General features: G+C 45.6%; 1 protein-coding gene and 1 long non-coding RNA gene across 4 annotated transcripts in view; both read right to left on the bottom strand.

Annotated features, from left to right (window-relative positions):
- Window positions 1–28: 28 nt before the first annotated feature.
- GGTA1 (glycoprotein alpha-galactosyltransferase 1 (inactive)) overlaps window positions 29–21064 on the bottom strand; it is a 57234-nt gene continuing 36198 nt past the window's right edge. For all 3 annotated transcript variants that reach the window (XM_019731229.3, XM_088793494.1, XM_019731230.3), the window contains 6 exons: window positions 20404–20492; window positions 17682–17717; window positions 15934–15999; window positions 14928–15029; window positions 8655–8792; window positions 29–2611 (listed from right to left, as the gene is read on the bottom strand). In XM_019731229.3, coding sequence (XP_019586788.1) covers window positions 1918–2611; window positions 8655–8792; window positions 14928–15029; window positions 15934–15999; window positions 17682–17717; window positions 20404–20483 — 1116 coding nt within the window. In that variant the 5' untranslated portion in view covers window positions 20484–20492 and the 3' untranslated portion in view covers window positions 29–1917. The remainder of the gene's footprint in view (window positions 2612–8654; window positions 8793–14927; window positions 15030–15933; window positions 16000–17681; window positions 17718–20403; window positions 20493–21064) is intronic.
- Window positions 7054–8648, bottom strand: LOC148754961 (uncharacterized). Its single transcript, XR_016019464.1, has 2 exons — window positions 8120–8648; window positions 7054–7822 (listed from the first exon to the last, which is right to left on the bottom strand). It is a non-coding gene; the product is annotated as an uncharacterized LOC148754961 (long non-coding RNA).

Genomic DNA, 21064 nt, shown 5'->3' with positions numbered 1-21064 from the left:
ATGCACAATCCATGACCAGACCAGAATATACTGAGAAAATAATTTATTCGATTGTAAATCAGGTATATTTTTTAATATTTAAGAATAACTGTTAATGAGATCTTTAGTTTGTCCACTTGGGAATTAAATGTAAATGCATTTTTTTTTTTTAAATCAAGATTTCCTCAAAAGTAAACATCAGCCCATTTCTATATTCATTCAGGATAGATCATTTCTTTGGTTTAGGACTAAAATCATTGACTTCCCCTATTCCAGAGTGGATCCCAGAAAACTTGAGTTACAGAGAAGCCAGAGTCCTGACAGGTGATCGCCTTCCTCTCTTTTACGAAGTCCACTTCTTCAAAGGTTTTTGTTGGTTTTGTTTTGTTTGGCTGGGTTGTGGTATTTTTTGGCAAGAAGAGCAGGAAACACAATGCAACGGTAGAGAAAACGTAGGTTTCATTTTCTCAGAGAAGCCCATTGTTCTGAACATCAAGCCAGCGCAGTGGTTCTTCAAATAAATCCCTTAACGTGGAAACAAACCACCTAAACTGGGACACAAGCAAAATATAAATACACCTGCACATATATGTCAATGTCGCCTCCTAACTTCCTTTACACTGACTTGCTTAACTTTAAATAATATGTAAGATTTCACAGCTTCTCGTAGAGAAGGGAATTGAATGTTAACTTGTTCAGTCACAAGGACTGGGTCTCCCATTGCCACCCCCTGCTTTTGATATAAAATCAATTAACCATTTTATTAAATGGGCCTGCGCTGTTATACCCCGGTAGTGCAGATGGGACAGGGAGAAATGGAGGTAACGAAGGGAGGGCTTTTCCTCCAATCCACCCCTTGATGTCAGCCCTCCAAGTGGGCCACGATAGGCTGAGGAGCCCTGAGGGTTGGAGCAGGTGGCAGCGGGACTTGCTGATAACTGATTGTCAAGAGGCCCAGGTCTGGGAAATGCCTCTTCTGTCCACTGCAAGCCTTTGTCCTCTTTGACACCATCCACCTCCTCTGGCTGGGATTTGAAGACACAGTTGCAGAATCTGGCAAACTGAATGTGACGTGGGCAAAACAAGCATCTTCCATTCAAGAACTCTCTGGTCTGGGTGTCATGGGATCCAGGTAGCTGGAGACCATCCGCACTGTCCCCCTCCCATTCAGCACTTGGATCCGTGCTGCATTTAAGCACCAACCCCATGTCCTGTGCTTCTCCGAGGTGGCACTGTCTCCTCTCTCTACTCTCTTTGCTATTTCATGGCAAACTCACTTGGAGGCGTTGTTTTTACTTCCTGAGCACCCACTGGCTCATTCGGATTCCCTGTGACCAAATATTCATTACCATGATAGCCACTGAGAATCTCCATCAATCTTTCACACAGAAGCCAAACAACATCCTGAGAGAAAAGGCCATGGACTACAAATGGCCTGCAGCAATCTGCTGTAGAAACCATTTGAGGATTGATTGCCAAGATAGGCTGTGTCCTCACTAAGAGTTCTGCTGCTGCAAAGCAACTCTGTGTTGCTTTAGACTCAGCGAAGACAGAACACTGAAATCAGGGGGGAACGCCCCACAATTGTACCTTGTTGTCAAACACTTCCCTTAACACCCTTTTCTACAGCACATTATCTGGCACATGTAGAGTATTTCTGGTTTTTACTTTTTCTTTTTTTTTCTTTTTTGGTTCAGCTGATAGTATTTTCCTCAAATCATGAATAGACACGAAATCACTGGGAATGCACATCTGATTACCATAGGCTCATTCTCCCTTATTATAAGGCTCAAAGTTACACGGAGTAATAGTATGTAGTTGCTGGGGTGGTGTTTTGTTAGTATTTTTTTTTTAAGTTAAAATTAAGTGTGATTTTTCTGAGAAAGTAGCCAGAATCATTCTCTCTCAAATTCAGAAACCTACTGGCACAACTTAAAGTCAGATATTATTTCTAACCAAATTATATTCTTTTGTCTGCCAAGATAACTTGACGGTCTTAATATCTGAAGGCAGGCCTATATGATAATCCCAGCAATATTCTGGGGATAAGATTTTAGTGGGTTTGTTGAGAAGGAAATACTTGTTTAGGTGGCTTTCATCGTGCCACTCGGCTTCTATGTCATTTTTCTTGTCCTGGAGGATTCCCTTGAAGCACTCTTGGGTGATGTTTAGAACCTGGATGGGTGTTCCTCCAAAAATGGCCGCATGGTAATAAAAATCCCCCTGGCCAAACGGAATGTATGCCGCGGACTCCTTCCGCCTCTCATAAGTGAACTTGTCGGGCTCTGCCTTGTACCACCAGGCCTGCAACTGCGCCACCGACTGGCCCAGCGTCTCCAGCCCAAAGGTGTTCTGGAAGACCTGGTCCACATCCATGCAGAAGAGGAAGTCGACCTCGTGCTGGATGTGGGTCACGATGTGCTCCCCAATGGTCTTCATGCGCATCATGCTGATGTCCTGCCACCTCTTCTCAGGCTGGATCTCAAACACTTTGAAGGAACGCAGAGGACCCAACTCTACCAAAGGCAACCTGGACACGTCATCCACCATGATGTAAAATATGACCTTGTGGCCAACCATGAAATGCTTGTTGGCGGATGTTAAGAACTCCTCCAAGTAATGCTCAATGTACCTGAAACAAAGGAGAATGGATCAGTGTAACCTCTGACTCCGCGGGAAGACAATGTGCTACTTCATTTGCATTTTGAAGTTTAGGAGACCCATGTTTTTCCCCATCCCAGATGTATGTTTCCACGTGGAGAGACGTCTGTTACTGTAACATTCCTGGCTGCTCTCCGGTTCAGTCACTCAGCCTGGGGGAGGTGGAGTGACTTATCCAACAGCCAGTTTTGGAAGGACGACTGGGTATGCACAGGCTGCCTTTCTCTCCTCTCACTCTTGGAAGCTGACCAGATGAGAGCATGTGTGCTCTGGGCCTTGCAGTAGGTCCTTAGTGGTCCAGATCCTTCCCCCCAAGTCTGGAGGCCTGCAGTTTCTAGGGCTGTAGGTGCCTGGATGCCTAAGTCTTTCTAATGCTGTGATTCAATGTTAGCAGGCCTAGGGCCTGCAGATATCAACCACATTCTCTGATTCCAGCTTCAACTGTAATGAAGATGATATTTACTATCATCCACCTTACTCAGCCCTTTGTCTTTGGGCAGGCAAAAGGGGCGTTAGTACTTCCCCCTCCACCAGTTTCACTGATATGTAATTGACATGTAATGTGTCAGTTTGAGGTGCATAACCAGTAAATTTGACAGTTATATATTGCAAAATGATTACCATCTTAATGTTAGCTAACACTTCCATCATGCCACATAGTTACCATTTCCTTTTTGTGGTGAGAACATTTAAGATCTACTGTCTTAGCAACTTTCAAGTATATACCAGGGGTGCCAAAAAATGTATACACATTTTCGGAGATGTTATCTATGTGTTACTTTTCAAAGTTGAATTGAATTACAGTAGCAATGTGTAGTATGACGTTCGCTCAAAAGATGGCGTTAATCAAATGAATGCTAGCGTCACCATGGGACAGGCAGGACAGTCAAAGAAAATGATGGAAGCACGTTGTCATTCAAGGAGAACAAGACCATTTTGAAGTGGTATTTGAAATTCGTGAACGTCGTGGAAGTACAACAATGGAGGCGTGAGTATGCACCAGAACCTCCAACACGCCCAACAACTGCACGCATTCGTGGTAAGTTTGAGACGCGTGGTGCTGTGTGTGACGTGCACAGGGGAAGAGCCGCTCAGCAACAAGTCCTGCTGCTTCTGCTGTGGTGTTGGAACGGTTTACACGCTCACCACAGAAGTCTACCAAACCACGTTCGCCGTAATCAGAAGTGTCTGGATGCTGATAGTAACTACTTTGAGCACCTCTTGTAATTGCAGAAGTCAAACGTGACTTGTATTCATCTTTTGCTGACAATATATTGAGTATTACAATTTTAATAGTTTTTCCCTTTCTTAAAATGTGTATACATTTTTTTGCACCCTCTGCATAATACAGTATTGTTCACTATAATCACCATACTGTACATTAGATACCTAGAACTTATTCATCTTATAACTGGAAATTTGAGCCCTTTGACAAACACCAGGGGCTGCTAGCTCTTGAGCTTCCATCAAGAACCCCAACTTATACTCAGTGTTGCTACTACCCTACCAGATGCAGCTGTGATGTGACCCTTGGGTCCTTTGGGGATACACGAAGCCTAACCATTGTCATTCTTTATCCTCGTGTGGGACACAGAGAATGGATTAAGGGATGTGGATATCCTTTCATATATATATTCACCCTGTGAGCCTCCCACTGGTCACCCAAAACCCCAATCCCTTGTCCGGACACCACCATTAGAAGATCCATCCAAATACCAGAGCAAACAACCTCTGAGTTAGCCTTATTTTAACTATTTTCCCCTTTTTATAATAGACTTTATTTTTTAGAACATTTTTAGGTTCACAGCAAAATTGAGCCAAAAGCACAGAGAGTTCCCATGTATCCCCTGTTCCACCCTCCCTCCCACATCCTCCTCCATCACCATCCAATACCAGGAGGGCCCGTGTGTTGCAATCAATGTACCTACACTGACCCGTCGTTATCACTCCCAAATCCATAGCATTAAGGCTCTCTCTTAGTGTACAATCTATGGGTTTAGACAAAGGTATAATGAATTTATCTATCACTGTGTATGGTATTACATAGATATTTTCATTGCCCAAAAAAATCCTGTGTTCCATCTATTCATCCATTCCCCCACCCCAACTTCTGGCAATTACTGATCTTTTTACTGTCTCCATAGTTTTGCCTTTTCCAGAATGTCATATAGTTGGAGTCAAATGGTACATAGCCTTTTCAGAGGGGCTTCTTTCACTTAGTATATGAATTGAAGGTTCCTCCATGTCTTTTCATGGTTTGACAGATCATTTCTTTTTCTCATTGATAATACTCCTGCCTGGTGGCACCCCAGTTTGTGTATCCATTCATCCACTGAGGGACGCCTTAGCTGCTTCCAAGTCTAGGCAATTATGAATAAAGCTGCTGTAAACATTCATGTGCAGGTTTTTATGTGCACAAAAGTTTACAACTCCTTTGGGTAAATACCAAAGAGCACAATTGCTGGATTGTATGGTACGAGTATGTTTAGTTTTTTGTTGTTGTTGTTTTTTTTTTTTTAAGATTTTATTGGGGAAGGGGAACAGGACTTTATTGGGGAACAGTGTGTACTTCCAGGCTTTTTTCCAAGTCAAGTTGTCCTTCCAATCGTAGTTGTGGAGGGCGCAGCTCAGCTCCAGGTCCAATTGCCATTGCTAGTTGCAGGGGGCACAGCCTACCATCCCTTGCAGGAGTTGAACCGGCAACTATATGGTTGAGAGGAGTCGCTCCAACTGCCTGAGCCACTGGGCCGGCCCGAGTATGTTTAATTTTGTAAGAATCTGCCAAACCATCTTCTAAAGTGTCTGCACCATTTTGCATTCCCATCAGCAATGGATGAAAGTTCCTGTTGCTCCACGTCCTTATCAGCATTTGGTGTTGTCAGTGTGTTGGATTTCGACCATTCTAAATAGGTGTGTAGTGGTAGTTTAGTTATTTGTCAGTTCATCCAAAAAACACCATGTTGGGGGACCCGGATAAGCAGAAAGGCTCAGTAAGCTAGTCCCGGCCTCTGCCCGAGGGCCAGCTATTACCTGTCGGCCTACAAGTTGGGGTAGGAGAATGGGGTAGGGAGCCATGTGCTGACTTCTTTCACCATTCAAGCTGGTCGCACTGGCATTCTCTCTTTGCCCTAATGCTGTAAGTTCCTACCTTCAGCCGAGTGGCTCCTTAGTCTGGAGATGGATGGACACTGGACAACACTGGGTATTTCAGGGCTGCGGTCAGTCAGGAGCCCCAGGCTCTGCCACTGACTAGCTGTAAACTCTGATGTTTATTCTGTGAAACTGGCCCTTGAGACCAGTCCCCGCCCCACCAAGAAACAATCCAGAACCCATAAAAAGAAAAAATAAATAATATAGGATGCTACCGTGTTTCCCCGAAAATAAGACCTAGCTGGACAATCAACTCTAATGCATCTTTTGGAGCAAAAATTAATATAAGACCTGGTCTTATTTTACTATAAGATCAGGTCTTATATAATATAACAATGTAACATAACATAACATAATATAATACCAGGTCTTATATTAATTTTTTCTTCAAAAGACGCGTTAGAGCTGATTGTCCGGCTAGGTATTATTGTCAGGGAAACACGGTATGAATTCAACGATGAAACCCCTCATCAATGGATCACAGTGCAAATTCTTTTCACATATTACATGAGAAGGGTGGTGGCTGGAGGGCGAGTGAGAGGAATGGGATTAATTGTATGGTAACGGGTGCTCAGCAGACTCACTGCCTCGCGCTTACAAATATCGACTCCTCATGCTGTCCACTTGAAATACAAGTAATCGCGGACACTCATTTTCCTACAATCACAATAACCTCATACATACATTATACAAGACGGTTTAGAAAAAACACCAAGACCCACCACGGTGATGTCTTCTGTAACCCAAGCTCCACAGTATCGTGTGACGCCATGGAGAGAAGCAGAAAGAGTAGAAAGATGGCTAAACCCAACTCATGCAAACCCCAGCCTCATTGGGTGTAGGTTGAATATTTCGTGCTGCTCACAGTGCCGGCCACTCACTGGCCAATCTTTTGTGAGTAACAATAACTGGCACTTCTTTTCACTTGGGTTGCTGCTTGAATTCCCTTTCTTTCCTACCAAAATTAAAGTGTGCTTTTAATGTTGCCTCTGGAAACCCAAGGGTTGACAGTACTGAGTCTTTAAATGGAGAGAATATATCTGAGCCATAGAAAGGAAAACATTGACATGGCTCCGTGAGGGGTAGCCAGGAAATTCTTTGGTCCTTTGCAACTTTAAGCAAAATCTATTGTGCTTTGCAGTTGGGAGACAATCCTGGGAGGAGGGAGGGAACCATTGTGAGGTTTAACGTTGTTTAAAGATGTAAACACTGAGGTTGGCTTGAGGCATTGTTCTTTGAAAATAAACCAAACATTACACCTCCTAAAAGTCCAAATCCACCCTTGCGAAGATTTATTCTTGCTGCTGAATACAAACAGTCCTCTCCTTCCTCAGAGGGGAGAGCACAGGGCTTTCCCCAGGATGTGCCATATACAGCTGAGCCCTGCGGAACTGCAACAGGGGACACAAAAGGGTTCTATGGAAAGTACCCTCACAGGGAGATCTGATCACAAATTCCTACGTGAGCAGGTCATGGGGATAGTCACGCCCCAGGCATATAACTTTAGCTGATTTCTCCCATCCTCATGTCATCTTCCTTAGGTTGCCTCCTTCATTTCAAATGCATAAAAACACCTGCAAAATTGTCATTCTCTGGAGCATTTGAGATCTTGCTTTCTGGCAATTGTCATCAGTTTGGCTCAAACAAAATCCTAAAAAATTCTTCATAGGTTTGGATGCTTCTTTCAGTGACACAACGGACGGTTGAAGTCATTGTCGGACAGTGGGCAATGTTGGGCTCTCTGTGGAAACACCGGGATCCAATCCATCTGCATTGCCCTGGCTTGTCCCCTCTCGAGCCAAAGGATTCGGTGATCTGAGTGAGCATCGGCTCTCAAGTCATCAACAGTACAGATTCTTCTAGTAAAATGTCAAAACGTCAGCGTCACCCTCCTCTGTTAGAGATGCCACCTCCGTCGTTTGGATCAGCACAGCCGGTGACATTAGGACTTGATAAGTATGGTGGCAGCCATGGCCTCTGAGCTCTGGGTTGGAGGACTTAGATCGTCACAGAGCTCGCTCTCCTCTGGGCCCTGCAGGGGGCAGAGTTCCAGCTCTGATCAACCTGCGCCTTCAACTCTACAACGCAATGGGGTCCACTTCCCATGGGGCTTTCGGAAAAGACTGAGGGGCGGGGCATGGGGGAGTGAGGGAGGCACAGGAAAAAAATTAAGCTTTGCTTTTGTTTTGGAAAAAAATCTTCTCCAAAAGAGCAAAATGGGTTATGTTTTAAAACCAATATCACAAGCTACTAATTTCAAGAATGATTTCAGTTTTGTGAGGAACGTTCTAAACGAGGAAATAGAAGCTGACAGGGGACGCCACCTAACCTGTAGCAGAGGAATTTCTGACCGACTGAATGTCCAGGGGCTGAAAACCTTCCTAGGCTGGTCAGCCGTGCTCTGACCTGGAAAACCACCACACGCGGGTCACTCTGGAACAAGAACTTGCTGTAAATCCTTCTGTCCTTGGCCCTGGGACTTGAAAGTGTAGGAGAAAGAATGGACTATCTAACTGCTGGCATTTTTGGAATTTCCAGAGAAAGCCGTGGAGGTCCAGGTGTTAGTGGTGTGGGTGTGGGTGGGTGTGCTGTAGACTCCAGACTCAGTGGGTGGAGCAGCCATTTTTACCTGTAATCCGACACCTTCATTTTGAGGTGAGGAGTCCACTCACTGACTATTGTTTTGCTCTCATCTTTTTGGGTCCTCAGCAGAAACAAGACTGAAATGGTGCCATTATAACATTCTCCTATCTAATAATTCAGACAAGTCATGAACAGCCTCTGGAAGCCCAGGGGACCCATCACAAACATTTTTACAGTTGGAACAAGAAAAAGTCAAGGTCAATTTGAATAGGGACACCTACTTTCCGATAGCAAAAACCGTCAAACCCACGGTGATTTTCTGTTTGCCATAGTAATTTTCTAAGATGTCTCTGTTGTAAGTGCCTTCCCACACAACGGGCGCCTTCCATCCGGTCACTGTAACGACCTCTGGGCGTTTCCTGGTGAGACAAAACATAGAGGGCTATGAGTTGGGAGAGCTTTGCTTTATAAACGGGGCAGAGACTGCCTTCAGGAAACCCAGGGTCCACTATGATCAGCAGTGACTGTCCCTGAATCCTGACTGTACCTGGACAGACACCAAGCAGTCAGCTGGGCCATACGACATTTCAGGGGCAGCACCTTCTGAGTGTGGGACAGTCAGCTGGGGCCCAGGTGCCTCTTAGGGCTGCCTCGGGGGCCTTGTGGGGATCTTACCTGTGTATCTCAGACGTTTCCCCCTTTTCCTATTTTTCTTGTTCTCTTGTTCCTTCTTATTCCCTCCCCCTATCTCCCCAAACCCTTCCTAGGCCCCGTTTATCCTCGTGGGTGCCCTCGGAGCCTACGAAGGAGAAGGAGAGAGTGACACCGAGTTGAAAGAGAAAAAAGTTGTTTCAATTTGCCTTTTGCCAGGAAAGGATTTCTGGGTAGGAACTTGGTGATAGGCCAAAAAGGGCCCCAGACGAAGGGGATTTGGGTATTACCGTTCATTTTACAAACGAGGAGACAGAGCCCCCCAGAAAAGAAGGGACTCAGTAGAGGCCCCCACCGCTGAGGCTGGAACATGGGGCTCCCACACAGACACCTTCCTCAGACCACAGGACGGGGCCTCTTTACTAGAAGCACAAGGGGGGAGGGGCACGTGTTCTGCTCTCAGAACACTTGAAAGGAACTTGGCAAAGCCAACACAAACACAGGAAGCAACGTAAGAGCTGTGACAGACAAACGGTAAAGGCGAAAGGCAGAAAGGTTGAGAGGCAGCTGGGGCCCAGCACGAGGGCGAAACTCAGCCTTGAGCCAGCCAGTGGAGGGGGCTCAGCTCTGATCCCCTTTTGCTCAGGAAGTCGCTGCATTTCTCCCGCTGGGGCGCAGAGGCTGAAACACAGTTATTTAGATTCAAACCCCAGCACGCACAAGCCTGGCCCCTGCTAGGCCTTTGCTTGTATTTTATCCACTATGGGGAGGTCAGTGTTTGGGGCCACGTCCCCGTGGTCCCCGGTGGTCCCCATAGTGGGGTCCCTAATGCCTGCGTGCATGTGGTCCTGGGGAAGCTATCGGGGGAGATGTCAGCAAATAGATCAGGCCAGTGAGAACTTCCCCTCCCCTCACACATGAGTGGAGGGTGGGTTCTAACAAAACTGCCCCTACCCTACCTCACCCCGGCCCCAGCCCCAGAGTGGAAAAGGGCCTCAGTAGACTGGTCCTCATGCCTCCTGTCCCAGTGTCACCTAGCTCCGCACTCTAATTCTTGAGCAGACTGCCCTCCCACCCCAGCCATGCACCCTTCTTCTGGCCTACTTCCTACTTCCCCCTGCACAGCTGGAGTGCCTCCAGAAATGGGGCGGGGTGGAGGTAGCAGGGTGGAGAGCGGAGACCCTCTCAGGCTGCTCGCCTGACCTTCCCCATCTTGTCTGGAGTCTCACACTGAGACTCAGCTCCGCCCTCACACCCAGATATGCTGGCTGCACAGGGGACCGCTGCTCTTGGTTTCCTTCAATCATGAAAGAAGCTATTTTGGTTTCTGTACCAACCTGTGCCAGCACCTTCACATCCCCTTTCTCTTTTTAGTCCTTGCAACAGGCATGCCACATATTATGTCCACTGTCCAGGTAAAAACACCAAGGCTCAGAGAGGTTTGTTAACTACTCCAAGGTCACACAGCCAGCTGCTGCTGTGGTAACTACCACACCCTGACCACTTCCTGTGGGGCCAGGCGCTGTGCTAAGGGGCTCACCCATCCGAGGTGGGTGCTATTTTGATTCTCATTTTATCAATGAGGAAACTACTGCACAGAGAGGTTCGATAACTTGCCGGAGGTCACCGTTAGTAAGGGCAAGGCTGGAGTTTGAACCCAGGCAGGCTGAGTCTGGAGTCTGCTCTAAGCCACCACTCACATCACTTCCTGTGTGAACATTTATTTGCTTTGCTGGTGAAGCTGGGCTTAGAACCCAGCTCTGTCACTATTTCCACTCAAATTAGCTGCTGCAGAATGAGAAATGATGAGGTTTTTTTCTCCTTTGTTTTTAGAAGCTTATGTGATGCTTTTAGTCACATAAAACCCCCAGCTTTGTTGAATGACAAGATTTCACACACACACAACACACAGCTTATATTTCTATAACCAACATTTCTGAACTTAAACTCTCCCGTGTATTATCACCTCATTCATCGCAGTCCTTCGTTTTTAGCCTGTCAAGGATCTTTTAAGTTGTTCTGACCTAGCTTGCTAGCTAAGTCACGCAGGTGTGCACGAGTTGGGTATCTGGTAAGCAGGGAATATTGTTTTTTTAAAAAGCAAGAGAAAGAGGAGCAGGAAGAAAAGAAGGAAGATATACTTAATAGTTACGGTACACAGAGTCTCAATACTTGACTTCATTCTCTCATTTAATCTTCACAACCACCTTAGAAAGTGGATGCTGTCGTCACCCCCATTTTACAAATAAAGTGGGAGTAGGAGAGGAAGAGACCAGAACTGCCACTTGATTTATAGGGAAGGCCAGACCCAGGCACTCAATCCCTCGACACACATTTCCTGAGTCCCTGCTCCTTACCAGGCCCCGTGCTGAGCATGGCGATCAGAGAAATGAGACCCTCATCCTACCCCCCGAGAATCTCACCATCCCGAAAGGTGGTCAGCCTACTATACACTCCTCAACTGCACAGCCACTCAGTCCACGATTTCTAGAAAGACTGAGTCAGAGAACCAGTTTTCAGTTGGGTTACTTGGCTGGGAAGATTCCTTTGAACAGGACAAAAAAGTAGCAATATTAAAAATTAATGTTTAATTAAAAATTAAAATGTTCTACTTCCCAGCTGTTAATTATTAAATTCCATTGGCAATTCCAGCATGTCAGCACCCCTGACCAAGAAGCCAGGTGACTGCCTGAAATGCAGGCAGTGGTGGGGCGTGGAGGGGAGGGTGCACAAGTTGAGATCAGCTTCTTGGATAAACCTCTGTATTAACGAGTCTTAGTCATCAAAACCCACAATTCTCCCTCCCCCCCAAAAAAAATAAGTAAGAGGACAGGCCACACATGTGCCAAGAGCTAGCCTTTGCCACTGTCAACTGCCAGAGATGTCCACGGTCAAAGATGAGGGCTATAAAAGGAGGGGAAAGCGCTGGGAAAGACTCGAAGCTGCCCAGGAACCTTCCTTCCAAGCAGGGTACCCCGTCACGTCAGCTTGTGTGGTTCCACCCGTGTAGACCAAAGGCTTCCCCCAAAGTAAAAGGGCCTCCATAACCAAACAAAACACATAACCTGCCTGGGTTACCGGTGGTTTTTTAAAATTGTATGTCCTTATCTGTGGGAACAGTGTGGTATCCAAGGGCTGAGTGGAGGAAGCGTTAAAACTGTAGGAATTGTGCAGGTCAACAAAGATGCGGAATGCATACAACACGTTCTTTACCGAACGCCGTCCAAGCAGCAGCGTTGCTGGAGAGTGATCCAGAAAGGAGCTGACGGTGGTGTGAACAAGGGTGGTGGCGTGGAATACACAGCAGCAGTTGGCGCGGGAAGAATTTTGGAGGAAGAATGAACAGAACACATTAAGGAATTAGACTGTGAGGAGGATGGAGGGACAAGGCTGAACTGGGGGGCGGGGAGGGGCTCCCAGACTGGCGTGAGCTGGAAAATGAGAAGAACCAGGGTGGCGTGGGGTCACGTGAGACATGCAGAGCTGTCAGGCAGGCACTTAGACGCACGTCAGAGGGAAGATGCTGTACAAAGAAAAGAGATGAGGATACTGGACTTAACTTCCAGAAACCCTAACGTTTGAAGGCTGGGAAGAGGCAGAGGCTCCTGTCGAGGAGACTGAGAAGGGAGATGGAGAAGAAGGAAGAAAGTTAGGAGGATGTGCTGCCGGGGAAGCTGCGAGATCTTAATGTGGAAAGGTGTACATGCTGTGCTGTAATATGTTTTAGGGAGAGTACAGAAAAGGATACATTGATATAAGTGTATTTATTTGTTCCTGCAGTTGTTCAGCTAATCATTCATTTATGCAGAAGTACACTTTGGTGCCCTGAGAAGGCTTGAATTTAGTGCCACTTTAAACCAGTATTTAAATACCTGCTCGCCATTTGTTTAGAGAGAAGCTGAGCCGTGTGCAGGGTAGAGTGGAGAGAGTGACAGCGGGTGGCTGTGATCTGTCTCTCCTCTCTGCCCCCAGTAATTCAGTCCTGAATTCACTACCCAAGTCCTGCTCAGCAAAGCACAAGTGCTACAGTAAAAATGCGCCACCCTCCTTGGAAGGGAGCTTGGTGACCATCTCTGGTTCACCTAGCCTGATCCCTTCGGAGGACTTAACCTGCTGCCATCTAAGGGGCTTATCAAAGCAATAATGTGTCCATAGTCTTAAATTTCCTGTAATGGTTTAGCACCTCTGTTGTCCAGCTCATCAAATGATCCATGGGGGCCCCAAATTCCCATCCTTCCACACTGGCATGGATTCCCCAACCCAAAACAATACGAGAACTTGCCAGGACACATTCATTCTTTCCAACGCCCAAGATCCCTCATACTGGAATAGATGCTGTTCTCTCCCAATCTTCGTCCTGCCTCTGTAGCTGTTCCTCAGACATCTCTTCCTCTACCCGTATTTTAAATGCTGACGTCAGACAGGAGGCAGGTCTGTCCCTCTGTCTGGGTGGCCTCAGCCAGGCTCACAGATCCCAAGGTCACCTGCATTCTGATGCCTCCTCATCCCACATCTCCACCATGTATCTCCTGCTGAGCTCGGGCACGGCTATAGATGGACTATTTGTGTTCTCCTCCATCCCTGCGTGCGTATGTTGAAACGTAATCCCCATTGTGGGGGTAGTTGGAGGTGGGGCCTTTGGGGTGATTAGATCATGAGGGTGGAGCCTTCATGAATGGGATTAGTGCCCTAATAAAGTCCCCAGAGAGCTCCCTCACCCCTTCCACCAGGTGAGGACCCCCATGTACGAAGTGGGAAGTGGGTCCCCACTAGACACCAAATATGCTGGTGCCTTGATCTTGGACTTCCCAGCCACCAGCCTGAGAAACAAATTTCTAGTGTTTATAAGCCATCCAGTCTATGGCACTGTGTTCTAGCAGCCCGAACGGGCCAAGGCAAGCACCCTGTGAATCTCCGTCCAGATGCCCCCCTAGTGCCCGAAGCCACATACATCCCCAGTCGAGCTCATCGCCTCCCCTACTTCTGCACCTGTGCCTCCTCCTCCAGGCCCCTTCCCCACTGAGCAGCCTCAGGCTCAGGTCACCTGGACAGCTCCCACCACCTTACTCCCTAAGCTACATCCTTCTCAGTCAGGTGGATCATATCTCCTTACCAAGCTTAGCAAATACTAGTTTCACATCTAGGGCCCCTAGAAGATTGTGAACTTCCTGAATATACCCATATTAATTGATTACTCCTGTCCCCTTTGCCTAACACAATGTGTAGTACAGCATTTTTGACCACGAATCACAGTGAGAAATACATTTTACGTCACAACCACACACATGTACATATACATATATACAGAAACAAAAATTCCATTAAACAATGCTTACCCTTACTTCCTGTGAGACCCTGATTTTTCTATTCGATTTCATTTTTTTTTAAAGCTGTTTGCTACCCATTAAGCTAGTTTCTGAATATATTAATGGAGAGCGACCAGTAGTTTGAAAAACACCGGCTAGCCTATCATAGGTGTTTGATCAACTTTTGTTGTATGTTTGCTTAACGAATGCCCGTTTGGCCCCATGAGATTTTGTTTCATCGCTGCCATTTTACCAATGAGTTAACTGAATCTCAGAGAGAATTTTCTTGCTGACTCTACTAGATCTTGTGGCTTCCCACAACATGCTATGGCCGGTAAGACCCCTTCCGGCTCCAGCATGTTATGACTCGTCTGCTACCATTGGCCAATTATTGTCAGAATCATCGTGTTGGCTCCAGCATCTGAATCCCAACATCTAGACTCTTGGTTTCTCAGCTGATCTCTTGTTATAGGTTTAATGGATGCTAAGACCCTATCTCCCCACTCAGGAACGTTCTCAGTGGCACTGTTGCCTACATAGCCCCGCCACCTCCTGCTGAGTTATGAATTCTACTGCACGTGGGCGACGCTTTCTTACTGTGGATTAAACCAGTCGGATAGCTGAAGCTCTTCATTGTCTTCCTTTCGTTGTTCCTTGTCTCTGTCTATGTCTTCTTCTTCCCCCTGGTAATTGTGGGTCCTACGTATACAAAGGGAAAGCCAGCTGAGTGAAGCAGGGAGGGTGATGTACAGTGTCAGACAGACAGGGAAACGTGCTGGGAGGCAGGGAACACGTGTAGTAAGTGAACGGCTAAAGAAAGGTTCATGATACTAGATGGTTATTCATAAAGACATACCTTTTTATAATATTTTATTTTTTTCAGTTATAGTTGACATTCAACGTTAGTTTACACTAGGTCAAGTGTACTACATAGTGGTTACACTTGTATATAATTTATGCAGTGACCCCCCCCCCCAATTAGTCTAGTACCCACCTGGCACGATACATAGTTGTTGCAACATTATTGACTATAATATATTCTGTATACTGTACTTTGCATCTCTGTGACCATTTTGTAACAAAATAAGTGAACAAACAAAACAGAAACAGACTCATAGATACAGAGAACAAACTGATGGTTGCCAGAGGGGAGGGGCGTTGGGGAGCTGGATGGAAAAGGTGAAGGGATTAAAAAATACAGATTGGTAGTCATGAAGACATACTTTTGATGAAAATACACAGTACGCACCTTTCTTATTATCTTTGCAAGTAAGCATAGTTATCAATTTAATGCCCCAATACTCAGATTATTTCAGGGTGTGGAGAAAACTTGATAAAAGAGTTCTGATAAGAACATTTTCTTTTATGATAGTCTTTCCTGCAATCTGAACTTCAGCGCAAGCCTTACTCACCTCCAACTTAAATGGAAAAAACAAAACCTGAAATGCTCTAGCCCAACCACGAAATATAGTCCTCATATGATTTCAAGGACTCTAGAAAGATGAGTGACTGAGAAGGTCATGACCACGGAACCATTCTACTTGGACTCTGTGTAAGTGTTCAATGGGTGGAAAAGCATAGCTCAGCATCCCCACCGCCTTACCCATTCTTAAACCAGCTTGGAAACCACCAGTTCTTCTGACTGCCGTTGTCACCAAGTTCTGAGTTTCTAAGAAATGAAAAAGATGACACACATTTTTAGAAAATGAGACAGTCCCAACCAAATGGGGGTTTTTCCAAACTCTTTATGACAGAATATCTTAAAAAAAAAAAAAAAAAAATTTTTTTTTTTTAAACTGCCAGCTGGCAAAACTGACAGAAGTGAAGCTGCTCTAGCTGAATGAGAGTGTATATAGACCTGACACTGCCTGAACCTCTCCTCCCTGGGGCAGCTGCCAGCCCTCAGCCTATCATCCAGGGAGCCCGGGCAGGAGAGAAGGGAGAAAAGAATGATGGGATGGGAGTGGGGGTGGGGGACCTTAATACATAAACCTGAGTCCTGGCTCTGCCACTTACTAGTTGTGTGGCTGTGATAGAACATCTTCCCTCTCTGAATCTTGATTTTTCTCCTCTGAAAAGTCAGATAATAATACTCAATAATAATAATAAACAACCTACCATGAAGGCAGCTTTGAGACTAAATGAAACAGCATACATAAAAAGAGCTTTATAAGCTGAAAATTACTGTAACAAATTGTGATCTTAATAAAGAAATCAGTAACCCTTTCAAAAAAAAAAAAAAATGATCTCTCTTGTTCAACTAAGAGAATTCAGGTTGCTGCAAAGTCAGCAGTGACAGCCTCAGGAAAGCTAAGGGTCTCTGAACCAGAAACTCAGAAAACTGTATTAGAAGCCACCTTCCCCACCCACATGCAGAACTTTCCACTTATTGTGAGAGTCTCCCCAAGGTGGGGGCCTTTGGGGGGAGGGAAAAGAGGAGAAAACAGGAGATGTAATCCCCTTCAATTGGGCAATAAAGTGGGGAGGTATGCACAGAAATAATGTTAAGAAACTTATTTGAATGTTCATCGACTTTCAAGAAATGTTTGAGATGGTTAGAAGATATGATTATAATAAGTAGGGAAATAATGCAAGAATAAAGCAAACAAAAGGGAACAGAAAGATAAACATTTCTTTAGTCACCTGGTAGGTATTACTATTTTCACACGACCTGGGTCATCCCAGCCATTTGTGAGAATAAAGGTTTTACCTTTGTTTTCATTTGTAGCTAAGATATTGACTGAGTGGGTTTGGGGACATTGCCAAGATCCCACGGCATTTTGTAAGCATAAAAGACTAGATTTCATGCCAGGGGGTAAATTATATGAGAAATGCAGACTGAGGAAAGTACAAGCAGTTAGGCACGACACTTTGCTCTGAGCTTCCTGGGAACAAAACCAAAGATAGAAAAATGAACGATTACATAGTTCTCATTGTTAATAATAATAATATAATACATACTAGTTAATCAGGAACAGGAACCACAAACTTTTTTCATGATCTTTTGTCTCAAAGAAATTTCTTGCAAGGGTCTTTGTATAATATGTAATGGGCAGCATAAGGAACGATATCTACCCTGACTCTTTTTATTAGCAAGGCAGGAATGGTCTCCAAATGACACCACTTAAAGACATTTAAGGAGAAAGAAGCAAGAGCGAAACACAGCCACGGTTCTATAAAGGCACATCTAGGGGGCAGGAGGGATGTGGTCAAGATTCCTGGGAACCCATCCCTGCCCCCCACCTCTGACCAGGGCTCCATCGCCAGCTGCCATGTTAAGAATGGGCTGTAACAGGAGCAGGAGTGGTCACGGGAGACGTCCCAGAGACATCTAGAATTCAAAGCACTTACTTTGAGTGATATATCCACAGGAACGAGCCTTCTGGGCTAAAAGCAAGTGAGAAATAAAAACATATCACGTTACTTTTAATTCTGAGAAAGGCTGTTTTGCAAACCATTATCACTGAAGCCCTGGGATGAGTCGAAAGCCTGGGTTTTAGCTACTCCTAGGTTTCCACCTTCCTTTGAGATATAGCAATGTTCTCAAGAGACTGGGAGGTACCACTGCAGTCACTTCAGTATTACCCAGAACAAGGAGGGCTCAGAAGACTCTCATAATCTTCCTAAAGAAAAAAAAAAAAATGACAGACAGTCCTCCATTGTCCAGGGGTGGTTTCAATGAGGGACAGAAGCTCCAAGGAGGGGTCCCTTCCTGCCACCTCCTCACGAACACCATGGCCCAGCCATCCCTCACCCAGGATTTATTTTCCCCCAGAAAACAAAACAACAGCTGCAGAGAGAGCCGAATGCCACATCCAGCTCAGAGCCTCAGAGACACAGCATTCTCTCTCTTCTAGAAACTTGGACTAACACTTACCTCTCAGGGCTGTTGTTCTAAGAGCTGGAGGGAGTACACAGCACGGTCCCTGGCACATGCCAACACTCAGTAACCAGGAGCTGCTGTCATCATCACCGTCACCATCATTATTGTTTCATTATAACTTTGAAAGTCTCCTCCAGTTAAAAAATGCTAAGATTTCCCCCCGCCTTTCATCCAGCCTCAAATCGTATGTGATCCCGGATGACATTGTCTCAGGAGGCACTGCTGACGACAGTGCTCTCTTACCAACCCGTTGATTTCGTCATTTTAAAATCCCTTTTGGCTCGGTGCCACCCACCTGTTAATGTTTGTGCCCTCGGCTCACCTCAAACTGTCACATGACCAATTTACAAGGTGGCAAAGGATCTGCTTCCTTGTAAGTCCCTTGCAAATATTCAGGTGGATTCTTTTTGAAGAATCACGTGGCCACAATCTGGGTGCCGGGCCATAGCCCTGAAGAGCAGCCAGAACCTGCTCCGGCTGCCGAGCAAAGACAGTGTGCCCAGCACTAAAAATGACCCTCCTTGTGGGAGGCTAGTGCCAATACGCACATTTGGGCCTTTGGCTCCCTTGTGTGCATTTTGTGAACCACCCAAAATAGAGAAGTACAACTCTGGTGCCATTCAAAATACCACGTTTATCCAATCAAGCGTTCAGCGCTTGAAGGTTATCCCACAAGCATCTGAGCTCAGGGCAGGACCCCCAAAGTGCACTTGTTCTTCTCTTGGAGACTTTGTTCTATCTGCCAAAGTCCCCTGTCCAAGTCTGCCTCCTGGAACAGATGGTAACGACGATGATAGTAACGAGCCCTGACTGCTTATGAAGTCCCCGACATTGCCCCAACTGCTTTATACACAATAACTCAATCCTCCCAACAACTGTATGAAGCAGGTACTGTTACTCTCCCAATTTTAAAGATAGGGAAAATGAGGAACTGAGTGGCTGGGCAAGTTGCCCAAGGTCACAGAGGAGGTAAATGGTGGCCTAGGACCAACCCCAGGCAGCCTAGCTCCAAACTCCAGTGAGGATATTTCCTGAGTCCTCAAGTACCTCATGGAGGCTTGGGGCCCCTGCACTCACCTCTGAGTCACCTTTTCTTCAAACTAGGGGCCCCTAGTATCCTCAATTCGAAAGATCTGGTTTGTAGACCCATTGAACTTGGTCACACTCTACTTGTCTTTTCTTAAAATGAGTTAGTTGTTCAGAATGAAACAGAATTACACCCCAGAAGCAGTCAGATCTATGCAGCACTCTGGGGAAAAATAGCTCCCAAATTCTGGAGCAACTCTCCTTCGAATGAGGGACCTCAAGATGCAGTTCCTGTTTTAGTAGCCGAGATGGTCCTACTGGCTCATCAAATCCCGGCATTTAATAATCGAAAGAGACATTCACATGTTAACCCAGACCATCACCGTGAACTTGACTAAAACACTTCGACATAAAAATATTAATGGTGTCAAGACAGCTCTCCCTGCCCAGAGTTGTACAGCGGACTTTTGGGATAAAAGGCTGAGCTGTGTCAGTGCCTCTTAAGTCAAAGTGGAGACTTCTTTCTGTCAGAAGCCGCTCCAGCTGGAATCTCTGAGGCACTGTAGTTTCCAAAAGCACAGAAGCAGCTCGTATGTTTGGGGTGAATCCACTGATGAATTTGAAAGTGAAATGTTTAATTCACTTTGCTGTCCAGTTAGAAAAAAAAAAAAAAAAGAAATGAAAAGTTTTAGCCAGGCACAAATGAATCACCAGCAACTCAAGTGTATTTTGCAGCAAAGTCAACAAGTTGAGTTGCTCCTTTAAACGGCAAATATCTTAGGATTGCAAAAATCAGGGTGCGTTTCTCATGGAATCTGGGTCTGAAATTTCTTAAGGTACTGTCCATATCTAGCCATACAAATAATTTAAAATTATATTTTGAGCTTAATACAGCCATACTGTTTCTGGATCTAGTCTGCCCAGAACTGCAAAAGTACAAAAATCAAGATATTAGGAACATAGCAGGAAGGAAGATAATTCATTAGCCAGAAAGTACTTGGAGCTCTAATGCTTTTAAAAACAGCTCAGGGCTCAAAGACACAGGATGGGTGGAATCTCTTCTTTATGGTTTCAGTTAATGCTACTTTTAATTCAACGTGGTGGCTTGGTTAATACGAGGAGATTAACTTTCATCAACATCATTTCATCGTGTTTCATAATTACCTGTTGATATATTCCCAAAACACGACAACTACAGTTGACACAACCAGCATTGACAGAATCACTTTTCCTTTGACATTCATTATTTTCTCCTGAGGGGGAAGAAAAAAGAAAAAGAGGAGGGAAAAACAGATTCAATAAATCCAGAGCGAGATACCGTTTTTAAGAAATGCTTCTACCTGTACCCTCTCTAAAAGGAAAGGTTTATGAATATTTAATTAGCATTCAGGAGTGTCCTCTACCTTAAGTTGCGTAGGGCTGCAAAGGCAAATTAGGCCACTTCGATGAACGGACAGGGTAGCTTGTGTTGGGAAGGATGGTAAGACCACTTTGGGGCTCAGAGGGAACGTATCTGATGATCACAGGGTCCGCTGTGGATGAGGGAGCATCAGAAGGTCCCCATGGCCTCCAGCCGCCAGCACTCAGATCACCCCACCTCTCAGCCCTGACTGTGGGGAACCATCCATTCCCTCGCTTTGCTTCCCTTGATAGACTGACTACATGCCTATGCCCAGAGTGGGAAACCAACCCCTCGGTCCTTTACCATCTAGGCTCACCCACTTCCCACCCCACCCAGCTCTTCCCCTTCACACGTACAGCAAGCAAACAATTGGTGCACAGTAGGTACATGAATATTTCTTGATCGCTGCATGAAATTGTGGTT

Source organism: Rhinolophus sinicus, chromosome 16, assembly GCF_057876585.1.
Source record: "Rhinolophus sinicus isolate RSI-liver-muscle chromosome 16, RSI-T2T, whole genome shotgun sequence".
Lineage (NCBI taxonomy): Eukaryota > Metazoa > Chordata > Mammalia > Chiroptera > Rhinolophidae > Rhinolophus > Rhinolophus sinicus.
Note: the sequence above shows the minus strand (reverse complement) of the source record. Positions and strands in the feature narration are given on the sequence as shown.